This window comes from Silene latifolia, chromosome 1, assembly GCF_048544455.1.
Source record: "Silene latifolia isolate original U9 population chromosome 1, ASM4854445v1, whole genome shotgun sequence".
Taxonomy (NCBI): domain Eukaryota; kingdom Viridiplantae; phylum Streptophyta; class Magnoliopsida; order Caryophyllales; family Caryophyllaceae; genus Silene; species Silene latifolia.
Window position 1 is genome coordinate 25,094,027 of NC_133526.1, and position 25,243 is coordinate 25,119,269.

Below are 25,243 nucleotides of genomic sequence, written 5' to 3' on the forward strand. Positions count from 1 at the left end.
TTTACAACATAACGCTGCTAACAAGTTCTAGTTATATCTATTTTTTTGTGTTAAATGAGTCAAAAGGATGTTACAATTAATAGATGAGGATGGAGGAATTTGAACCCGAGGCTTAGTGTCTACTACCGTATATCTATATAATGCAATAATTTATGAAAAATAAAGCTTCAATTCATTATCTTCAATCCGTCTCGTTGTAGACGGATACTATTCGTCTAAAGTTAACCTTCTCATAAAATGTAGGTGGGAGGACAAGTGGGGATATCCATTTCCCACCCACATACACTATCCACTTTTATTTTATAAGAGGGACACTATCCATCTACAGTTTTAAACGGATAGTGTCCGTCTAAAGTGAGAATTTGCGCATTCTCTTAGAAATATATGGTTGTTATTTTGGAGACTTGGGACATTTGAATCATACGATATGAGAAATTTCAAAGGTAAACTTGCTAGGCCTACTCTCAATGTATTAATATGGACCGTATAATAAACTTCTTATAATCATCACTAATTCACTACATGACACAATTAAAGGGACAAAAAATAATTCTCCACTTGCATCTTGATTGTACTCGTACTAGTTTGAGACCACTTAATTAATTAACTTTATAATAATATTGACTAGTAGTAATAATAAGAGGTCCTACTATCAAAATGTGTATCACATGTTAATATCAAACAAATCATTTTGACTAATGTTATCTTTTTTTTATTCTTTTTAACACAAATTTTCATTGAAAACGGATATTTTCATCACTACCTCCCAAAACTACAAGTGGAAGATTAAGTAGAAAAATGATTGTGATAGATCTTTTAAAAAAAACGGTCAAAAGCGAGACTTACCGCTTTTTTAAGACCCTCTACCAAACTGTCCTGAGGATCATTACCAATCCCTCAACTAATAATCCGTATTTGCTATTCATTATTCAAACTTTTAGTGTGTAGATACAGTACGGGAGTGTTTCACGAGTTGCGTAGTTAAGTACCAAAAACTATACCCGGCTAACCACTTCTAATAAATTAGAGGTTAATCTACTTAATTAGGGAAATCGAAATCGAGATCTTCATTGCGTCTTAATCATTTGTTTGTTTTTGATTAAAATACCTCTCATAGAAACTAAAAAAGATAAACAAATAATTAAGTAATTGAGAAAAAGAGAATAACATTATTACGGTGTGAATTAAACTTTCTATTCATCATGAATTCATACATTTGAGCAGAGTATGTTATTTATAGAAAAATGATAGGTTATCATCAGATCAGGTAGTATTAAGATTCGGTACCACATCTCAATCTTTGGACCAAATGCCCTTATGCAGACCCATCATTTAAATGGTTCTACACCATGGTGTGTGAAATAGTAAAAGGATGGTATCAAGATTCGGTATCATCAATTATGCCATGTCCACATTATCATACACATGCATCACCCAATGTACTATAAAAGCAACGCTTCACTAAACGTTGTAAGACAGAGTAGTGAAGCATAAATACTAATAGCAACACACAAAACAAAACTCAAACATTATTCACCATTTTTACTCAATCTTACACAAAATCTAAGCCAAAAAAATGCCAATATCAGCTGATCAAGAACCAGTATGGATAATTGAGGTGAAACAAGTGTTGGAAGACATAACCGACGAAGGGCTTGATAGGCCGCCATGCGTCTTCACCGTGCCAAAAATCCTCAAGTACGTAAGGCCTGAAGCGTACGAGCCACAAATACTAGCCCTAGGGCCTTACCACAGGTGGCGTGACGATTTGTACGAGATGGAGAGGCTCAAGGTTCTAACTGCAAAAAAGGTTCAAACCTTCTTTCCTAATCACAAGTTTGAGGATATCATTAGAGCCCTAGCCATGCATGCTCCTCGGATTCGAGCTCGGTATGACAAGCACTTGAAAATGAGTGCTATTGAATTAGCATGGATTATGGCCATTGATGGTCTTTTCATGTTACAATTTTTGTACACTTTTGGGAATAATCCTCTTGAGAGTGTACTCAACCTTTCTCCTAGGTTGTCGGTTATCGTTGACTCGAAAGGTCAACAGAAACCTAGCTATGATTGTCTTGTGAAAGATGTTATGATGTTGGAGAACCAAATTCCAATTAATGTGTTGAAGAAGATTTTGGAGGTTCAATGTCCGAGTACTGAATTCGGGTTGAACTTGTTGGCAAACATGTATCTTGATATTTGTAAGAAAAATTCCCCCTTTTTGATCAGGGCAGAACACCCACTAGATGGCACTGCTTTGAGAAAGCGCGGCCATCTATTGGGGTTCTACTATAGCTTGATAAATCGGATGTGGGACCAAGAAGTTCAACTCGATCAAGCTAAAGCAATTGAAATCGAGGAACTAGAAGGTGGTGGCGAGGATGGAGTCAAGCACAAATGTGGCCTTCCTTTCTGTGACATGAAACATCGGTCACCTCTGAAGGTTTTTGAAGATCTATGGGATAGTATTTCAGGTCTTGCAGTCTTTAAACAAGGACCATTCAAAGTGCTAGGTGTCGTCAAAGATCTAGTCTCCAAAGTCGTTCCACATTTTTCAGGTGAAAACCCGGAAGGGGACTCTAGCGAGGGAGATAAGATAATACAAGTGGAGGAGATTGTAATACCTTCAGTTTCCAGCCTGGTCAAGGCTGGAATCGAATTCAAACCGACAGATGGAGGGTTTTTCTCTATCAGATTTGAGAAGAGTACTCAAACCCTCCATCTTCCGGTTGTGAAATTAGATGTTAACTCGGAAGTTATCATCCGAAATTTAGTGGCCTATGAGGCATTGGCCATCACCGGGCCCCTAGTCATAGCTCGTTATGCCGAGCTAATGAATGGAATAGTAGACACGGACGAGGACGCAAAGATGCTCAAACAAAGAGGCATAATCCAGAGCGAGTTGAAAAATGGGGAGGTGGCGGAACTATGGAACGGAATGAGCAAATGCATTAGGTTAACAAGGGTGGAATTCATGGACGAAGCCATTGAAGGGTTGAACCATGACTATAACAGCTTGCGGACGGTGAAAGTGTATAGGATGAGTAAAGCTTATATATATAATTCATGGAGGATGCTTGTGTTTTTGGCCACCATTTTAGTCATAGCTCTAATGTGCCTTCAATCCTTCTGCAGTGTCTACAATTGCCCTCGTTTCTTCCATCTCGAACCTGCTTCTGAAAAATAAGTTCAGTTTGGGGACAAGAACAAGACACTGCATTGTCATATACTCTAATCCGTCTTAGTCATTTGTTTACCCTTTATATTTATTGTGAGAGGTATTTTAATCAAAGGTAAACAAATGTGGGACGGAGGGAGCAATTATTAACACGGGTGTGGTGTTAGTAGTTTCATTTTGTGGTGTGTATTTATATCTGTAATCTAGTTTTGTGGAATTGTGTACTAGCGTATGATGCATCAAGCTATTTTTGTTAACAAAGTTGCATGAATCTACAGACTTACCTTAAAATCGGATGTGTATGTAACAAGTTGCAAAACATAGTGTAATCGATGAATAATGCTATCGACTGTATGTAAACATAGTCGCAAAACAGTGTGATCGATGAACAATACTCCATTCCACCATTTTTTTCTGAAGATCCTTCTCTTTCAATCAAGTTGATTATCATGCAAAATGTACAATATTTTACGATTTCAAGAGGCTATAATTGAAAATAAAACGTAAATTAACATTTATTTTACTAGGGACAATAGTTGAGGCTCATAGGCTTCTGGCATGATAGATTTTAGGGCTCTTACGACGGTAAATATGTAAGGAGGCCAATCTAAGCCCTCTTCAGTTTGTGCCTCCATGCATGATTTCTCTAACCTCACTTATCCAACTTGGCTCTCCTTGTGTAGGACTGTAAAATGGAATTTCTAAAGAAAATGACATTCTTTTTTTACCGTTGGTATGATTCTGTGAAGGTTAAAAGGAAACAAGAGGTGTAACTGAAGGAGCTCAAGGAAAAGAGGAGGATGCTTTGGTGCTATGTATGCTTCACTTAAGGGGAGTAGTGCAGTGTGCTTATATAGTTAGTTAGTTGAACATGCATATGAGGGACTGAAGTGTCATGTAGAAGTCAGCCATTGCACCCTATTTCATTCTAGGATAATATCGAATCAACTAAATTTATGCATGTGGGTAAAAAGTAAACACAAATTCTATTTAAGAAACTTAAAACCGGTCAAATAGCATAGATAAGTCAGAAACAAAATGTTTAGATATTAGCAAAAACTTGTCTTATCTATGTAAATGGGAATGGGATGCTATTTGGCCCGTTTTGATCTTAATACAAACACATCCGTCTTAAAAGAGACTAATTGAAAAGTACACGTTTACATGTTTAATTTTTCTTTCTTACCATTTTCTAAACCTCTTTATCTCAAATCTCAATAGATACTCAGTACAAGCAGGGAACAACATATTTCAGATAGTTGGAATATGAAATGATATTAATAATCTTGCTTCGAAATCCATCCGTATATGCAGTTATGCACCGAGTACACCTAGCCACGAGTTAGGCCGAGTCGGGCAAGTTGTAACACCCCAGCTTCCTTTCTTTCTTTGACTTGGGACTTGGGAGTAGATACTCATGATAACTTTTCATGTAGTGTACTGACCCTAGTCCCTACATACCAACACGGTTCCTAACCCATCCTAATTCCTAAGACTACTCCACAGTCCACATCCATCCACCACGCTTAACTACGGAGTTCTTAGCACATGAGCTTCCTAGAATAAAGTGCACTTTATTGAAATAAGTACTATCAATCCCTAAGCACATCTGAGCTCCTTAATCATAACCAATATCCTCATAAACTTGCAGTATTACACTAGTCTGGGCTCATACAAATTCCATACTTCATAGTGGTTAATTGCTAGGCCACCGCAAAATTTATTTTTTAACAAACTAGAAACACGTCACAGAAAATTGAGACGGAAAAAGTAAAAAGAGATTCAACAAGATGGATTAATTTAATATGCATGCGATACACATATGAAGGCCTGCCTAGTTTTCATAACTAGAAAAATGTAGGATTACTATCACTAACTAGTACAGTAATTACTTTATTACTGTATCTACCAAGTTACGTGGCCTAAATCTACATGTAATGGACTAAAGTGGCAAGCACCATAATCATATTTTTACCCCTTTTTAGAGGCAATTATCATAATTACTTTATGTAGCTTGTATACTTTATTCCAAAGTAAGCTACTACCATGGATTTGGGTAATTTTTTATTCCGAGAGAACAAATTTTCGTGCACCTCATTTACACGATGAGGTGAATAGGTTCATTACACCTTGCATGATACCTTCGTCAATTTGGTTATCTAACATCTGTAGTTGATCTCGTGTTGGTTCAGCTAGCTTGACCATCATCGTATGACGTATGTTGTTATCTATCGTTCATCTAATGATCACTAACAATTACCCGGTTGCAGTGTTCAATAATAAACTTTAAAAAAATCTTCTCTATTCATAGTACCATTTTCCCACTATGATCTGGAATTTCATTCTAGAAAATTCGAATGAAAATTTTAACTACCTACGTCACATAGGGGAAATAATAATAAATAGAGTCGGTAATATTACTCCGAATTCAATAATTTTATTCGCAGTTGATATGAACATAGGCTGAATGAATGACTAAAACAAAGATGTTAGGAGTCCATTGTAAGCAGATATTGGCACAATGGCACTTGGACAATTAGCACTTGATAGGATCATGTCTAAAGACACTAATTGCATGAACAGCCTTCGTCAACCAGATGAATAATCAAACACATTATGCATAATGAAGTATTGGCTTCACAAAAAAAACTAGAAACGCGGGAGCTAAAGAAAGAATAAGACTCATCTTCAAAGGTCTGTGCGATAGTTCTCAGGTTTATACCACAACGAGAAGTCCATACTCTTCTCTTTCAGTCTCTCTGTTGCCGGGCCAATCTTTTCCAAAAGCTGAATTTACACAAACATCGGATATCAATCAGACTTTTGCATACTAAAGCCGTCAATTTTAAAATCTTACAGAACATCGTACATATTTGGAGAACATGCATTAGCAGCGCGAATTCCAAGTACTCGTCAAATTCAAGAAGGTATGTCCACTAAGTACCATGTTATATTCCCTTACAGTCTTACACAATCAGCCGGCCCCAAATCATTTTGGGATTAAGGCTCTGATGTTGTTGTTGTTGTAGTCTTACACAATGTGAGTTTTATCAATGTTGTCATAGCTTTCATTTACAAACGTTACCCTCATTATTTCAGAGGATCCCAAGTACTGTCTATGTGGGGGAAAAGGGGTTTTAATGAACGCACCCTTACCTTTGGGTTGAAACAGAGTCTACTTTTGATTGACCGCACAGGGGTGTGTCTACATTTTGTTTTTCAGTTTGTTCTCAAGCTTTAGTGTTCGCTCATAAACTTCATACCGCAAAAGGGGCTTTTCTTTTTGAAAGAAAATATTACGGCACACGAGAATGCAGCCTAAACTGACAGGGTTCTTAATAAATTACAAATATTTGGAAGTCTTGAAAGAGCTGCATGACTTCTGGCATTTTGGGGAGTAATAAAAGACATATGCTCTGCTTTATGAAGCATTTATGCAGTAGTGTATCGCAAAATTAGGTTTGCCTAAAGAAAAAGCTGCCGCAGTTAAGCGTTTAAAAGAAGAGGCTCGTTAAACTTACTTTTGGATGTATTGAGCCATTTGAAACAAGAACAGATCTATCATAAACACAAAATTTTCCTCCATCCATACGCGTTACAGCTCCACCAGCCTCTTCAACAATCTGCAGGGACAAAAAGTCGGGAAGAACCATAAGCCCCTTGCTTACTCCAAAAATGCAATTTCAAAAATTGATGTTGGAACCCATCCCAACTACCTTACAGTTGACATCAGCAACATCCTTACTTATTAGTGGTTATAAACATATTCGCTCCGGAGTTTATGTAAAAGCAGACAACATCCCATAAACTCACAACATAATATTAAGGAACACACGCAGAAAACCTAGAAGAATTGAAGATATAACTGCATATTCATAAATATTATTGAACAAGGCGGTTTTAGAGATATATAAATATGTGCAGACAAGCTATAATACAATCATTACCAGAACTCCAGCAGCCATGTCCCACGGCTTCAAACGGTATTCCCAATATGCATCAACAATTCCTATAGCTACATGGCACATGTCCACAGCCGCGGCACCAAGCCTTCTCACACCCTATCAATTAAAGAGGGAAATTTTACCCACTGCTCAAAGTAATAGTCCCTCTTTTCATTTCATTTCATTTCCATACGTTTGTTCAAAAGATGTGAGAGAAATTTTGAAGAAACATATAGAAATGTCATGAAAGGAGGAAGTACCAACCTATTGAATGTGCACTTTTTAACTACAGAAAACAAATAACTTCAAATACCCGGCTAATGTCTGTGAACTCCTTAAATAAGTTGATATTTGTAAGCCATGCGTCATCATGTTCATAGCCAAAGCCTGTCACTAGGAGAGATCGTTCAACCTAAACAATTATAAACATTGTGAGACCATACTGAATGTTAAAGAAATAAAATTCAACAAGAAACCAAATCATTACTGCTAAAATCGGTCTCCATTTTGATATCATACAGTTGGATATTATCCGCCAAAACAAAATTTTGAGATCCTTCAACACCATAGTCGAACAGCAAAAGAAAAACATGTGCACAATATTGGTAGCTTTGTGCAATTAAACCAACAAATAGGCTAATACGGGTGTGACGGCCCTGACCGGCATGGACTACTGAATTCTAAACCTTACATTAGCTACACTTAATGCTAACAGGAATCCAACATGGTGCCAGAACTTACCAAATCAGTTGTGCTAACTTGAATTCGTTGCCCATTACAAAAAGCTCCCCCACCTGACAAATCAGTTGAAGATACAACAATAAGGTCAACAGAGGAGCATGGAGCATATTAGCTGAACAAAAACCTTTTTATAAATTCCGCACCAGCAGTTGCGGTAAATGTGCGAGTGTTCCAACACATAGCTCCGCCAACGAATTCAACCTAAACATTAATCAAAGGCCAATATTTACATGTTTGCTAGCAATTAGGAATGTATAATCCATAAAACAATTGGGTATCAATTGACTCACCAATTAGAAGAAATTGTAAATTCTTTTGTTACAAAGGGAAATTGGTGATTTGTTTCACATAGACGTGCATAGCACTCGCCCCGTACATTTTTTTTTTTTTTTTGAATTTTCATTTGAACCATCACTTAGCCTCGTCTTGGTAAAAGTTTAATCTATAAACTAGACACGAGTAAACAATGAAGGACCTATCTCTTAAATATTATTCATTGTTGGACAGTTGCTAGTATTGAATGATTAATATTTAGTAATACTTTCAGACTTTACATGCCGTGAGCTCCTTTATATTTGGCAGAAAGGAACCATCCAGTGTATCATTGTGGCAAACGTATTTATATGTCGTCTTAAATTCCATGATGTTCATATTTTAGACAACTCTACCCTGGTCAACTATGATATCAGTATATCATCGTTCATCCATGCTAAACTTGCCAAAGGAAATATAGAGAACGAAATAATTTACCACAGCAGCAGCAACTGGTCTTCCACGGAACAGAACACCCACAGAAACTGCGAAGCTGGGATAACCATGAGCAAAATTTGTAGTACCATCTGCCATATTGTGTAGCAGTTAGACAGCAGGAAAATGGAAATTAAGCGAATCAGATACAAATACTCACCAAGTAGACTATGAAACAAAGCTTACAAGTGAACATATGAAACAAATTTTACAGGTGATATCAAGAAACAGACCAGAGAAAGATTACCCTGAAAATATAAATGAACAAAGAAATACAAGACTGAATGACAAATAAATAGCATGCTTCACATGAATTATGGAATATAGTGGCGACATCGCATTGCAACCGTATAAATATAAGAAAGGCTTTGAAGATGCTGACATTGCATTTTGAGCGGTATACATGGTGGCCGCAGATGCAGTAACAGTGTTGCGGAATCATCCTCGACTCGGCATTCGCTGTTATAGCGGTGATATTTATTTTACAACTTTAGTAGATATTTTATCATCCACATAAAGTTCAGATTAATTCCATCTAGAATAAGTAATATGACCAATGCTATACAATTCCATCTAGAATAAGTAATATGACCAATGCTATACAATTCTTAGGGTTTTCGTTACAAAATTTGCGGCCGATAAAAGTTATAACTCGTTCATCTTGGGTTCATCGCAGGCCGTATCGGGTCAAGTTGGCCGATATATGTTATAAACCGGTCGCCTCGGCCGATATTTTATTATTTTTAATTTACTTGATACATTTCGGGATATCTCGTATCAGCCGCCTCCGATACGACACTTTTTGGGCAATAAGATACGTCTCGGGTGAAAGTTTAAACCATGGCGGTAACCATGGTGAAATTTTAAGCCATATAGGCCACAATTATGGTCATGCTTAAGTCTCAAACCAAAATTTGATACCATGACATGAACATTGACTAACCTAGCCACACTAAAAGTTTTATCTATCTAGTTATTGTAGTGAGAATTTTATCATCCTCTAAGCTTGCTGAAATGGATACATTCTTTTGAATTGGCCAACATTTCTTACAAAAAGATTCTAATTAAACAGAATACCAATAGAACCACTACAAAATTTCTTTATCATGAACAACTTTTGAACCCCATCTAACAAAACTTCCAACCTAACATACTCAATATTCCAACATTTCATCACATCATATAAGCAACAATCATGGAACTATAATTGCACAAAAAGTATATAATAGTAACCATGAGCCTCAAACATCTAGTGCAATCACATGCTAGTAAATCTTACGAAAATTTTGAGATGTAACACAACTTTTTACAGCACCATATTCAGTAATATTTCTCATTCCAACCTTTAGATCAAAAGGTGCCCCTTAATAGTCAACATTCAACATTTCAACAACAGTTGTATTGTTAAATTACTAAGAGCTCATCTCGGTTGCTTAGCAGGCCTTATCCCAAAAAACAAAATTTATAGCTGAAGAAAATAAAATCTTCTATGGGCATAATTCACCTAACGAGAATCCCCTTGACTATCTAGATTACTTAATTAGACATAATAGTTTAAAATTCAAAAATAAGACAAAATTGTTTTGGCGATTAATGTTGAGAATCTCGCTTGCAGCCTCTCCATGTTTCTAACACAAGGGTACGATTGTGTAGAGCTGAACCCCACGTCCCCACCCCACCTCCATCCCCACCCCCAAAAACCAACCATCAAAGAGAGAGCTAATGAGGCACTAAGACAATGTTGTCGTAATTTGAAATTAAATTAAAATGGCATCTTTAAGGGACAACTGGTGATACCGATTCTTTGGCATGTTGAAACAATACCATTAAACCAGGAATGAATAGGTTGGCAATAAAGAAGTGAAGAACACTTTATAGCAATGCGTTCATCTATCACATGAAAAACAATCATCGGATCAAGCATGCGGAAGAGAACAGAAAAAAAAAACTAGCAAGATGTAGAATGAAATGACCTAAAGGGTCAATGCACCAAAGGTAATCCGATGAAGAGTCTCCAATGATTCCTCCTTCTTCGCCAAGAATAAGATGGTCCTTAAAGTTTGTTCTCACAACTTCCAAAATAGCAGCCTCACTCATTTTGTCTGTTCTGCACAGAAATCATATAAATATAATCTTACTGCTCCAATCTTCCAAAATGAACTATGACTATGCAGACGCCATAAAGGTATGTTAACATGTATTAATACGATATGACTAACACTCCAACTAGATACAACACCCTTCTTTTCACTAGATTGTCCCATCTAACACAAGGGTGAACCTTAAGAACTCAAGGCTGGAGTATGAAAATTGGCCTTGGACTTACAGGTTTGTTCACTTCCGAAATCCGAAAGAGCATGATAATCGAGGTTTTATTAAGGGTTTAACAGAAATTTCAAGGTTTTGTTAATAAAAATGTAATATGAAATAGAGGTCAATGGATTGAACGACTAGAACAGACATGATTAAGTTAAGGGCCAAAGTAACATGATATTCTGATGAAGAGTGATGACTGACAGCTAGCTTCAGGAGATGATGAATTACTGAAACAAAGAGGTCAAACTGCCCTTTTGTATATAATGTGATGCTACGAGGCGACGAAGGAAGGAGACATAATAAGATAAATTTATTTCTAGAGGAGGGTAAACCAATCAAACTTCCGGCTTACATCGCATGAACATTGAACAGTTGCACAGTGGAGAATAGGCAGAAGTCGGAACACCATTAGACTTCCTTTACATGTCGAAAACTTATTCACTATCCAAATTAAACAGATGAACAAACAGAAAAATGACTATATATCTACAAACAAAGAGAGTTACAGTTCATTACTCCGTCACCAAGTCAGTGAGTCCTTTATAAGAGATTTTCCGAGGCTTGTAGACAGCTTCCATGATCACCTGAAAGAAGAACCATCACAAGGATTGAGTAGTTAGCAGACAGCAACATCAATCTAGTACAGTAACTCAACATGACACTAATTTGCAGAGTGTACATTATATTTAGATAGGAAAGGTAGACTCATATAGTCATATTCACATGTAGTTGACATCGGTTGACTACCCAAGTCAAATGAGACGATAAATTTGTGACTGAGTAGTAAGTCACAAATTCACAGCACAAGGAATTCAAATTTTCGATTTTTTTTCTAGTTTACTCCATTGTTTTAGTAGTTTCCTCCACTGGAATTTCTCGCCCCCTAACCTCAAATGCTGGCTCCGCCACTCATGACTTGGGTATCTTTTCGAAGCCAATAAAAGGCAATCACAAATAGTCTCCAACAATATCAAAGATACAAACTTTCATAACATAGATGATCATATCAAATCCCAGAAATTACAGAATAATATCAAAAACCCATAAAAAATCAATCTCAAGCAAATGCAAAACAACCCATAATCAGTTTTTAAAAAAAGGGTATAGAATTACAACCTGAGCACCAACTTTTGCAGATTTTTCAACAACTTGAAGAAGTTCATTTGCAGAAATCGGGCCAGTTGATTTTGCACCTACTTTAGGATACTGGGTTTCTGAAAAAACAGCTTTTGTGCAAAAATGTGATTGTTTGAAGGAGATTGGGGTTCCAAAATTCCCAATTTTGAGGGAATTACGATGAGAAGAGAAAATGGATGATTTGGGGGTGTGATTGAAGTTAGGGGAATGAATTAAATTGGGTAATTGATGTAATTTTGAAGGGGTTAGAGGAGATAATATCAAGCATCTCTCCATTTTTGTGTGATGCAGTGATGATACTGTAATGTTAATGTGAGACTACTGTCAGCAGCAGGAGCACCAGCGGGATTTATGTTGTCTCCCTTGGCCTTGTAATCTTGCATGTCAAATTGTCAATCTATGTCATGTTAGAAGCCTCGGATATTCGGAGCACAATTGGGTACTATGGATCCGACCAATTTGGGTCATTTCCATTACTATCGTATTCCATTAATTTTCAATGGTCTATTATCTTGAATGGATTTAACGGTTTTAATAATGGATGGTGATGTGTAAAAGAAATAATATATGAAAATGAACCTATTAGAGGTAATGGATCATCCATTACTTTTGAGATAATGAAGAAGATCCTTTGAATACAACTAATTCTAAAAATGTACTCCCTCTAAATACCTATCTTTGCCCTATTTCCCATATTTGGCAAAGTATTCGTATTTGCCCCATTTCACAACTTTCCTTTTTGAGACATACAAATGACCATATGGTCCTTATGGCCCATTTGTATTTACAATTAGTCACTCGTTAATGGGCCTAATTTTGTGGTTTATATACACTAACCCATTATTAACTAACCCAAAATAAATGTCTAATCTACTCAACACTAACTACTCCCTCCTTATTTTTGGATCAGTCCAAATACCCCCTCCATTTTTTTGGATCAACACAAAACTCCCCCCATTTTTTTTTGGATCAACCCAAAACTCCCACCATTTTTTTGGATCAACCAGAAAATCCCCCACCTACCCGTCCAATATGAATAATATGAGAACCCTAATCTCCCCACTTCCTCTCTAGATCTTTCCATTTCTTGTTGTTGTCGCCTTCCGTTTCTCCTTCTATCTCTAGATTCTTCCATTACAAACCCTAGATCTCTTCACAACTCAATTAATCTGCCTCATCTTCTCGCATTCTACTTTTGCTGCTCATCCACATATTATCTTTCCATTACTTTTGTTGTTCATCCATTACAAACCCTAGATCTTTCCATTTCTCGTTGTATTTTCTGGGTTGTTATGTAATACTACGGTTTTCTATGTCTGTGGGTACTCTATCGAGTGGGACTTACTCAGTCGAGTAAGTATGTTTTTACGCAAAACAGTAGCTGACCTGATGGGTACTCGATCGAGTACGTGTGACACTCGACCGAGTAAGGGGCACTCGATCGAGTAAGTCACTTACTCGATCGAGTAAGTGTGTCTTACGGGTTTTTTTAGCCGGATTTTGTTAATAACGCGAGATTACAACCTCCCACAAGATACAGACTCACCCGACGGTATAAAGACTTCCTCTTTTACAGACTCATACTCTCTCAAACCCCAAAAGCTTAGCATGACTCGATGATACAAACGACTGTGACGCCCCCGAATCAAACAAAACAAAGGTAAAGACACCATTAACAAGAAAAGTACCCGTGATTACGTGAGCATCATCCTCAGCTGCTTTCTTCTCCATCATGAACAAATTTACCATCCCTTTGGTCTTCTGTCCACCTCCCTGGACAGTACTAGCAGAAGTAGACGGCTTAGCAGCCGACCCCTGGTTGTTATTCGCCGCTGGTCTGTGATATGAATTACCGTCATTGCGGTTAGCCCCACCGTTGTTGTTCTGACCACCCTGATTGTTCCATGACCCAGACGGCCTGTTACTAGCATAACTCTGCGACGGACCCTGGGAAAAACTCCCCTGTGACTGCCTCTGAAAACCCTTGCCCGCTGCACTGGTACACTCATGTCTCTTGTGGCCCACACCGCCACAAGCAAGATAAACCCCAGCTGCTACTACCACCACGACGCCCATAAGAAGCTCCACCACTGAACCCCAACCCCGAAGAGTAAGCTCTCACCTGGTTATGGCCGCCCCTCTTGTAACTAGACTGACCACCACCCTCTCTCTCAGCCTTCTTTTTCTCAGAAGCTGTATCTATGATAGTTGGGCAGGTTGACCTACCAGTGGACTTGTTAGAGTTTCCTTTGGATAGTTTTGAGATGATAGTTCGTGTGGACTGGCTGGGTAAGTACAAGGCTAAAATAGACTGTCACCAAAAGAGAGTCTCTTTGAGAGGTCCTAAGGGAGTTAGTGTGTCTTATCGTGGGTTTGTTGTCAAACCCAAAGTCAAGTTGATTGCAGCGGTGACATTGAATTCTTATCTGAGGAAGGGGTGTCCATTGATCTTATCCCGTGTGAGAGACCATAGTATGGTGAGTTTGACAGTTGATCAGATACCAGTGGTGGGAGAGTTTCCAGATGTCTTTCCGGAGGAGATACCAGGTTTACCACCAAAGAGGGAGATAGATTTCAGTGTGGAGTTAAAACCAGGGACGGGACCAATCTCTAAGGCCTCATACCGCATGGGTCCTAAGGAGTTGGAGGAGCTGAAGAAACAGCTGGATGATTTGATTGATAAGGGATATATTAGACCTAGTGTATCACCGTGGGGAGCACCAATTCTATTTGTGAAAAAGAAAGATGGGAGTTTGAGGCTATGCATCGATTACAGAGAGCTGAACAGGGTTACAGTGAAGAACAAGTATCCTTTGCCAAGGATAGATGATTTGTTTGATCATTTGAACGGGGCAGCAGTCTTTTCTAAGATTGATTTGAGATCAGGTTATCATCAGGTAAAGATTCGGGATGAGGACATACCGAAGACAGCTTTTACATCGAGGTATGGTCACTATGAGTATGTTGTGATGTCGTTTGGGTTATCTAATGCACCTGCAGTGTTTATGGACTTGATGAACCGGGTCTTCAGTCAGTTTTTGGATCGGTTTGTGGTGGTCTTTATCGATGATATCTTAGTCTATTCTAAGACTAAGGAGGAGCATGAGCAACACTTGAGGTTGGTGTTGCAGACTTTGCGTGACAACCAGCTATATGCAAAGTTATCTAAGTGTGAGTTTTGGCTCGAGGAGGTTGCCTTTCTGGGGCATGTGATTTCAAAGAGGGGTGTAGCTGTAGATCCGGCCAAGATAGAGGCAGTTACTCGGTGGGAAGCACCGAAGAATGTGGCAGAGATCAGGAGTTTCTTGGGTTTGGCGGAGTACTATCGTCGGTTTATGAAAGACTTCTCTAAGATAGACAGACCTATGACAGCGTTGATGAGGAAAGAGAATAGGTTTCGTTGGGATGAAAGTTGTGAGACGACGTTCTAAACATTAAAGGAGCGTTTGACCGCAGCTCCAGTCTTAGCATTACCTGAAGGGTGTGAGAACTTTGAGTTATATACAGATGCCTCAAAGAATGGTTTGGGGTGTGTGTTGATGCAGAACGGGAAAGTGACTGCCTATGCTTCTAGGCAATTGAAGCCTTATGAGGAGAACTATCCGACACATGATCTGGAGTTAGGTGCAGTTGTGTTTGCTCTCAAGATTTGGAGGCACTATCTTTATGGGGCGACCTTTAAGGTGTTTTCAGATCACAAGAGTCTCAAGTACATCTTAACTCAAAAGGAGTTGAACATGAGATAGAGGAGGTAGATGGAGCTGATAGGGGATTATGACATGGATATTATATACCATGAAGGGAAGGCGAACGTGGTTGCGGATGCGCTGAGCAGGAAGAGTGTGCATTCTCTATGCACACCTATGTCTTTGATGAGGTTGAGAGATGAGGTGGGGAAGATGGGGATACATATGATATAGAAAGGGGATGCTAGAGGGGACTTGACAGTGGAGCCAGATCTTTATGATGATATTCGCAGGAAGCAGGTTTTGGATCCTAAGATCGAGGAGTGAAGAGCTGGAGTAGAGAAAGGGACATTGTCTAGGTTCTCTATTCATACAGATGGCGGTGTGAGATTTGATGGGAGATGGTGTGTTCCTAGTGATGAGGAGTTGAAAAAGGTGATCATGACAGAGGCTCATTGCACACCATATTCGGTACATCCAGGCGGTGACAAGTTATATAAAGATTTGAAGAAGACTTTCTGATGGCCTGGGATGAAGAAGGAAACAGCTGAGTTCGTGGCTCGATGTTTGACATGTTAGAGGGTTAAGGGAGAGCAGCGACGACCACAAGGTAGGATTCAGTCTCTTGAGGTACCTGAGTGGAAATGGGAGTCTATCTCTATGGATTTTATAGTGGGTTTGCCGAGGAGTCAACATGGTAATAACATGATATGGGTAATAGTTGATCGGTTGACCAAGTCAGCTCATTTTGTGCCGATGAAAGATACTTGGACCAAGATACAGTTAGCTTTGGCATATAGGAAGCATGTGGTTCGTTTGCATGGGGTGCCTAAGGATATAGTGTCAGATAGAGATGCGAGGTTCATATCGCGGTTTTGGAAAGAGGTGCAGGAGTCGGTGGGAACCAGTGGCGGATGCAGGATTTGACTAAAGAGGGGGCACACCCAAAAAAAAAAAAAATTGCGGACAACTTTTATACATTAAAATTTTTTCATCGTCAATACATAATAATATAATCGTAAAGAAAAAAAATATCAACAAACCCTAAACGGCTAAACCAAATACCAACAAGCCCAAGTGCATTATTTTAGAGGGAATATCCATTTTCGGCGGTCGAATTGGGAGTCCTGTGTAAAAAAAAATTCGAGAGACCCCTTCAATTTCATATATTATCGTCATGAAAATAGTAAAAAAATTAACCAAAGAGTACCATAATCTTTATTTATAAGACAGTGGGAAATTTTACATGGAACTACTTCTAAGAGTGTATAATTCTATAGATATAAAAATATATATGCTTAACAAACAATATTAGTATGCAATTGGTGTGTTGGACAATCATTGAATATACTAGCCTAACGTCCCAGGTTCGAACCCTTGTAGCATCATTTTGAAATTCAATTAATTAAATCTAACTTTGAACATACAAAAAAAAATAAGCCAAACCTAACCATAGTGAGATTCGAACACGAGACCATCAGGGAAGTTTGTAAGCCTCTTACCACCAGACCAATAGCATCATCATGCTAAAAATAGGCGCTCTAAATATGTAAACATAGATTTTCAGTTTTTTTTTTTTTTTTTTTTTTTTCCGTCACGTGAGGGCCCGTGCCCTCACTCCCCCCCCCCCCCCCCAAATCCGCCGCTGGTGGGAACTACCTTGAAGATGAGTACAACTTTTCATCCTGCGACAGATGGGCAGACAGAGAGGACTATCAAAACATTGGAGGATATGGTGCGAGCTTGTGTGATGGATTTTGGTGGTAGCTGGGAGGATAGGTTGGATCTTATTGAGTTTTCTTATAAAAACAGCTATCACACGAGTATTGGGATGACACCGTTTGAGGCTTTGTATCGGAGGAGGCGTAGGAGTCCGATTTGCTGGGATGATCGAGTTGAGGCAATGGTTTTAGGACCACAGATGGTACAGGAGATGATAGAACAGGTTAAGCTGATCAGGCAAAAGATGAAAGCGGCCCAGGATCGACAAAAGAGTTATGCGGACTTACATCGTCGAGACATAGAGTTTCAGGTTGGAGACAAGGTTCTTTTGAAAGTGTCTCCTATGCGTGGGGTCATGAGATTTGGTAAGAAAGGGAAGCTGAGCCAAAAGTTTATCGGACCATATGAGATTTTGGATCGTGTGGGTGAGGTTGCTTACCGGTTAGCGTTGCCAGCGGTTTTGGATAGAGTACATAATGTGTTTCATGTGTCTCAGTTACGGAAGTATGTGAGCGATCCTTCACATGTGTTAGAGGTAGAGAACATTGAGTTGGATGAGTCCTTGTCTTATCTTGAGGTGCCAAAACAGATTCTTGATCGCAAGGTTCGGAAAACTAGACATGGGGAAACAGTGTTGCTTAAGATTCTTTGGTCTAACCATGAGGTTGAGGAGGCTACTTGGGAGGCGGAGGAGGCCATGAGGGAGCGGTATCCGTCTCTTTTTGTTCAGGTATGTGTGGTTACTGGGACGTAACCATGTTTCTTTTAGGGGGGTAGGAGATGGTCGCATAAGGTTTTTGTATGCTTTATGTTGGTTTTATTACAGTCAGTAGCTGCTTTGAGTCGGTTTGAGTATTGGTTGGGAGTTTTGTTTTGAGTTTTGTTTTGAATTTTTGTTATGTTGTTGTGTCGGAGCGGAGATAGTATGTTTTGTTTTTGTGTATGGGTTGAACTTCGGGGACGAAGTTCTTTTTAAGGAGGGAAGACTGTAATACTACGGTTTTCACATAGCTGACCTGATGGGTACTCGATCGAGTATGTGTGACACTCGATCGAGTAAGTCACTTACTTGATCAAGTAAGTGTGTATTACGAGTTGTTTTAGCCGGGTTTTGTTAATAACGCGAGATTAGTATAAAAGGGCTTCCGTCACTGTTCTTAATCACTTTTAACCTGGCTAAAACCTTTCAAAGAAAAAGAGGAGTTACGTAGTTCGTTGTCTTCGCGTTGTTAACAAATCCCAAGGCTAGGATCGTCGGATTATCTTGTTCTTTACGCCATTGTGATCGTCGTGTCGAGGGTAAGCTTCTTGTATAATTTTTTATAGCATTTCGTTGAGTTTGGTTAAAACCCTAATTGGGTAGTTTTGGGGGTTTTGGGTGTATTGTATTGTTTTGGTGGTAATTGTTGTATATATGTTATAGGAGGAGGATTCGTAGAGGAATGTTTTTGATTAGCTGCTGTGACGGTCTCGTGTGGTTGTTTTTCCAGGTAGGGTTTCCCTACTCAGTATTATTTACATGGCATTGTGATAGTTGGTTGTTGTTGTTGTTGTTGTTGTATATCATATCGGTATTGAATTGGATAATGGTTGATTGTATTGTTGGTTGTATAACTGTCTGTGGTTTGCGAGGTGTGGCCTCGGCTGAGTGAAGTCACTTGCAAAAGTGGCTTCATGTCCTTGATTCGCCTTCTGTGGAACCCGCCACAGAAGGGATGTGCACATTTAGGAACTTGGGTTTATCGCTCGGATGAGATGAGCGGGGCTTAGGTGGGAACGGCTGCGGTCCCCCACTGGCGGTGTGGAATACTTGTTGCGATGAGTATTCTGGCAGGACTACACACTTTAGTGTGTAGTCAGGTGTGTGGCGATATGACGGAGATTGGTTTGGTTGGATTGGATTGTTGTATTGCTTTTGGTTATATTGTTTGTGTAATCAGTACTGACCCCGTTTAAATATTTTGAAAACTGTGGTGATCCATTCGGGGATGGTGAGCAGTTATTGAGCAGGTATGAGTTGATGCGCATGGGATAGCTGGGATGGAGTCATCACATGAGTCACTAGAGTCTTCCACTGTGTCATGAACTACTTTTATTTCAGTTGGTTTACTAGTTTTGAGAAACAGTTGTATTTTCTTTATCAGTTTTTGGTTTTGGATTTGTATCACTTTAAACTCATTTATTAAAGTATGTTTCGTTATTGTCTATTTGATATACATTGCCTCGGGTAACCGAGATGGTAGCTCTTCCGTGCTTTAAGTGGTCCTGGTAAGGCACTTGGAGTATGGGGGTGTTACATGTTATGACTCCTACGCATTCAAATTGTGGCAAAGAGTGTCTTCAGTGTGTGTTGGATTGGTATAGGCTTGGTTCCTCAGGCGATGAAGATGGAGAACCTTCATCTACCCAGATCTCGCCACCTCCTACGAGGATTGTACCTGACTCACTGAGTCCGTCAGATTTAGGCACTCAGGTGGACGAAACTGAGTTTGATGATGCTTGCTCTTCCTATGTGCCTAATTCACCTGGATTTGATGACCTCTCCACTGAGCCTGGGGATTCTGAGCCTGAATGTAACACCTCCATACTCCAAGTGCCTTACCAGGACCACTCGGGTATGAAGACATTACCATCTCGGTTGCCCGAGGTATGATAATCAAACAACAATAAAGAAACAATGTCTATTATAAATAGTTTAGTGAATAAATACAATCCTCAAACCAAACCAAAAGTACGATACATTATTCTCAAACTGACTGTCTAACTGAATTATAAATAAACTAAAGACTACAGCGGAAGACTCCTATCATCATGTCGTGGCATCCCAGCTATCCCAGTACTCATCTCAATACCTGCTCAATATCTGCTCACCATCCCCGAATGGATCACCGCAGGTTTACAAAACAACACCGGGGTCAGTACTAATCACACAATCAATATAGATAACAATAATAAGATAAACAGACAGCTTAACTGTCACAACACACACACAGCCAACCAACCGTCACAATCACTGACTGTCCACTGGACCAGCCCTGCCAGTGGGGGACCGCAGCCGTTCCCACCTAAGCCCCGCTCCACATAACAGTGAGCGATAACCCTGTCCATTAATGTGCACATCCCCTTCCGTGGCGGGTTCCACGAAGGGCGAAACTAGGGCGTGAAGTCACTCCCGCAAGTGACCCCACTCAGCCGAGAACGCATCTCGAGAACCATCAATAGCAATCACAACCACAAACACAGTACAATCATTATATCAAACAACCAAATACAGCACATCACCAATATCCCATTATGGGACTAATACTGAGTAGGAAATCCTACCTGGAAAGCACAACAGTACAGACGGTATCAACAGCTGTCTCAAAAAGCCTCTTCTACGAAGCCTCCTCCTATCATATATCACATAAAGGCTACACATCACATACTACCCATCAAAACCCCCAATTTCTAAATTAGGGTTTAACCAAACTCAACAAAACATTATAAAAATTATATTAAAAGCTTACCCTCGACGCAAGGAACTCAACGACACGAATTACGACACGAACTGACCGTCTGAACTCCGGGAATTGCTAAGGATGCGATTAGGAAGATGAACTGGTTGCTTTCTTTCTTAAACAGGGTTTTAGGTTTTGTAAAAGTGATTTAAAACAATGACGACTATGTTTAAATACCCTAATCGCATAATTAACAAAACCCGAGAAAACTCCCCGTAAAACCGGACACTCGATCGAGTACCCAAGGTACTCGATCGAGTACCCCCTTACTCGATCGAGTACCCCAGCTACTCGATCGAGTACCCAACAGGTCAGAAACTATTTTATTTCGCAAAACTCCCTTACTCGACAGAGTAAGGCCTACTCGATAGAGTACCCCAAGACTTATAAATACGGAGTATTACAGTCTTCCCTCCTTAAAAGGAACTTCGTCCCCGAAGTTCAAACCACTACCAAACAAAGGTACTCCCACAACATTCCCGACTCAAAAGCCAAACAAAATTTTAACATAAAACATGATACTAACCCAACTCATCCCGACAAACATACCGACACAACATATAAAAGGTGTATAAAACTCTTAAAAACTGCTCGCGATCATCTCCTACCCCCCTAAAAGAAACAAGGTTACGTCCCCGTAACCATACATACCTGATCAAAAAGGAAAGGGTAACGCTCTTTCATGATATCCTCTGCCTCCCATGTAGCTTCCTCAGTCTCGTGGTTAGACCAAAGGATCTTAAGCAAAACTGTCTCACCACTCCTAGTCTTCCTAACCTTTCGGTCAAGAATCTGCTTAGGTACCTCAAGATATGATAAGGACTCATCTAGCTCTAAGCTCTCTGCCTCTAACACATGTGACGGGTCACTCACGTACTTCCGTAGCTGCGATACATGAAACACATTATGCACTTTCTCTAACGCAGCAGGTAAAGCCAGACGATAAGCAACTTCCCCAACTCGCTCTAAGATCTCATAAGGCCCTATAAACTTCTGACTTAGCTTGCCTTTTTTCCCAAATCTCATAACCCCACGCATAGGAGACACTTTCAAAAGAACCTTGTCCCCAACTTGAAACTCTATATCCCGGCGGTGCAGGTCTGCATAACTCTTTTGTCGATCCTGAGCTGCTCTCATCCTTTCCCTGATCATTTTAATCTGTTCCACCATCTCATGCACCATCTCTGGTCCTAAAACCATTGCCTCAGCACTATCGTCCCAACAGATTGGACTCCTACATCTCCTCCCATACAAAGCCTCAAACGGTGCCATACCAATACTTTGGTGTGATAGGCATTGTTGTAAGAAAACTCTATCAAGTCCAACCTCTGCTCCCAGCTACCACCGAAATCCATCACACAAGCTCGCAACATATCCTCAAGAGTCTTGATTGTTCTCTCAGTCTGCCCGTCTGTCGCAGGATGAAATGCTGTACTCATCTTCAAAGTTGTTCCCAACGATTCCTGCAACTCCTTCCAAAACTTCGATATAAACCTCGCATCTCTGTTAGACACTATGTCCTTAGGGACTCCATGTAACTTAAGCACGTTCTTTCGATAGGCCATAGCCAATTGTGCCTTAGTCCATGTATCTTTCATTGGAACAAAGTGAGCTGACTTGGTCAGACGATCCACTATCACCCAAATCATGTTGTTACCTTGTTGACTCTTCGGCAAACCCACAATGAAATCCATGGAAATGGATTCCCACTTCCACTCAGGTACCTCTAAAGACTGAATCTTACCTTGTGGTCGTCTCTGTTCCCCTTTAACTCTCTGGCATGTCAAACAACGGGACACAAACTCAAATTGTCTCTTTCTTCATCCTGTGCCACCAAAACGTTTTCTTCAAATCCTTGTATAACTTGTCTCCACCTGGATGAACTGAATATGGTGTGCAATGCGCCTCTGTCATGATTGTCTTTTTCAACTCCTTATCATTAGGAACACACCACCTACCATCAAACCTCAAACTACCATCTGTATGAATAGAAAACCGGGACACTGTCCCTTTCTCTACTCCAGCTCTCCACTCAACTATCTTAGGATCCAAAGCCTGTTTACCTCGAATATCATCATAAAACTCTAGATGTACTGTCATATCACCCATGGCATCTCCTTTCTGCATCATATGTATCCCAAAGCTCGCTACCTCATCCCTCAGTCTCATCAAAGATAGAGCTGTACACAGAGAATGTACACTCTTCCTACTCAAAGCATCAGCTACAACATTGGCCTTCCCTTCATGGTAGATAATTTCCATGTCGTAATCGCCAATCAACTCCATCCACCTCCTCTGTCTCATGTTCAACTCCTTCTGCGTGAAGATGTACTTGAGACTCTTGTGATCCGAAAATACCTTAAATATTGCTCCATAAAGGTAATGTCTCCAAATCTTGAGAGCAAACACCACTGCACCCAACTCCAGATCATGAGTAGGGTAATTCTCTTCATAAGGCTTCAACTGCCTAGAAGCATAGGCAATCACCTTACCATTCTGCATTAACACACATCCCAGCCCATTCTTCGAGGCATCTGTATAAACCTCAAAATTCTCGCTCCCTTCAGTAATGCTAAGACTAGAGCCGTGGTCAAACGCTCCTTTAATGTTTGGAACGCCGTCTCACAACTCTCATCCCAACGAAACCTGTTCTCTTTCCTCATCAACGCTGTCATCGGTCTAGCTATCTTGGAGAAATCTTTCACAAACCGTCTGTAGTATCCGGCTAAACCCAAGAAACTCCTAACCTCAGCAACATTCTTTGGTGCTTCCCTTTTGTCACCGCTCTCCTCAATCTTCGCCGGATCCACAGCTACCCCATCTTTAGAGATCACATGCCCCAGAAAAGCAACTTTCTCTAACCAGAACTCGCACTTGGACATCTTAGCATACAACTCATGATCCCTCAAGGTCTGCAACACGATCCTCAGATGCTCCTCATGCTCCTCCTTAGTCTTAGAGTAGACTAAGATATCATCGATAAACACTACTACAAACTGGTCCAAAAACTGTCTGAAGATTCTATTCATCAAATCCATAAACACTGCCGGCGCATTAGACAAACCAAACGGCATCACCACATACTCATAATGGCCATACCTCGACGTGAAAGCTGTCTTTGGTATGTCCACCTCTCTAATCTTCACCTGATGGTACCCCGACCTCAAATCAATCTTAGAAAAGACTGTTGCACCACTCAACCGATCAAACAGGTCATCTATCCTTGGCAAAGGATACTTGTTATTTATCGTCACACGGTTCACTCCCCCGTAATCTATGCATAGCCTCAAACTCCCATCTTTCTTCTTCACGAAAAGAACTGGTGCTCCCCAAGGCGATACACTTGGTCTAATGTATCCCTTCTCTATCAAATCATCCAACTGCTTCCTAAGCTCCTCCATCTCCTTAGGACCCATACGGTACGGTGCCTTAGAGATTGGCCCCGCCCCTGGCTTCAACTCAACGGTGAAATCTATCTCCCTCTTCGGTGGCAACCCCGGAATCTCCTCTGGAAAAACATCGGCAAACTCTCCCACTACTGGTATCTCATCAACTGCCGGACTCTCTATCCGATCATCTCTCACATGGCACAGGATCAAAGGACATCCCTTCCTCAGATAAGACTTCAAGGTAACAGCTGCAATCAACTTAACTTTGGGTTTGACTAGAAACCCACGATAAGACACACTAACACCCTTTGGACCTCTTAAGGACACTTTCTTTTGATGACAATCTATCTTAGCTTTATACTTTCCTAACCAATCCATCCCAACTATCATCTCAAAACTGTTAAAAGGAAACTCTAGCAAGTCTACAGGGAAATCAACTTGCCCAACTATCAAAGATACATCTCTAAACAACCTCCCACACGATACAGACTCACCCGAAGGTATGAAAACTTGCTCACTAACAGATTCATATACTCTCAAACCCAACTGTTTTACATGACTCGAAGACATAAACGATTGAGAAGCCCCCGAATCAAACAAAACAAAGGTAGGAATACCATTAACAAGGAATGTATCGGTGATAACGTGCGCATCCTCCTCAGCTGCCTTCGTCTCCATCATGAATAACTTGCCACTGGTCTTCTGCCCACCTCCCTGGACAGTACTGGCTGATGCGGTCGGCTTAGCACCCGACCCTTGATTGTTGTTGTTGTTCGTCGGTGTTTTCTGATAAGAATTACCGCCGTTGCGGTTGCCTCCACTCTGGTAACTCTGACTCCCCCGGTTTGGCCATGATCCAGCCGGTCTGTTGCTCGCGTAGCTC

General features: G+C 40.1%; 2 protein-coding genes across 2 annotated transcripts; one reads left to right on the forward strand and one right to left on the reverse strand.

Moving 5' to 3' along the window:
• Positions 1-1,576: 1,576 nt before the first annotated feature.
• On the forward strand, positions 1,577-3,187 carry LOC141642282 (putative UPF0481 protein At3g02645). Its single transcript, XM_074451055.1, has one exon. It carries the CDS (start codon positions 1,577-1,579, stop codon positions 3,185-3,187), a length of 1,611 nt encoding a protein of 536 aa, XP_074307156.1.
• Positions 3,188-5,595: 2,408 nt separating this feature from the next.
• LOC141601610 (phosphatase IMPL1, chloroplastic) lies at positions 5,596-12,472 on the reverse strand. Its single transcript, XM_074421906.1, has 10 exons — positions 12,043-12,472; positions 11,443-11,510; positions 10,584-10,717; positions 8,614-8,702; positions 8,007-8,064; positions 7,864-7,916; positions 7,436-7,534; positions 7,126-7,239; positions 6,700-6,801; positions 5,596-5,965 (listed from the first exon to the last, which is right to left on the reverse strand). The coding sequence occupies exons 1-10, from the start codon at positions 12,337-12,339 to the stop codon at positions 5,867-5,869; spliced, it is 1,113 nt and encodes a 370-aa protein (XP_074278007.1). The 5' UTR covers positions 12,340-12,472; the 3' UTR covers positions 5,596-5,866.
• Positions 12,473-25,243: the final 12,771 nt, after the last annotated feature.

Coding starts and splice junctions, on each gene's coding strand:
- LOC141642282 (XM_074451055.1), top strand. CDS start 1,577: ATGCCAATATCAGCTGATCAAGAACCAGTATGGATAATTGAGGTGAAA.
- LOC141601610 (XM_074421906.1), bottom strand. CDS start 12,339: ATGGAGAGATGCTTGATATTATCTCCTCTAACCCCTTCAAAATTACAT. Junction 11,511..12,042: donor CTGCAAAAGTTGGTGCTCAG/GTTGTAATTCTA, acceptor TTCTTCTTTCAG/GTGATCATGGAAGCTGTCTA. Junction 6,802..7,125: donor ACATGGCTGCTGGAGTTCTG/GTAATGATTGTA, acceptor TTGTCCCTGCAG/ATTGTTGAAGAGGCTGGTGG.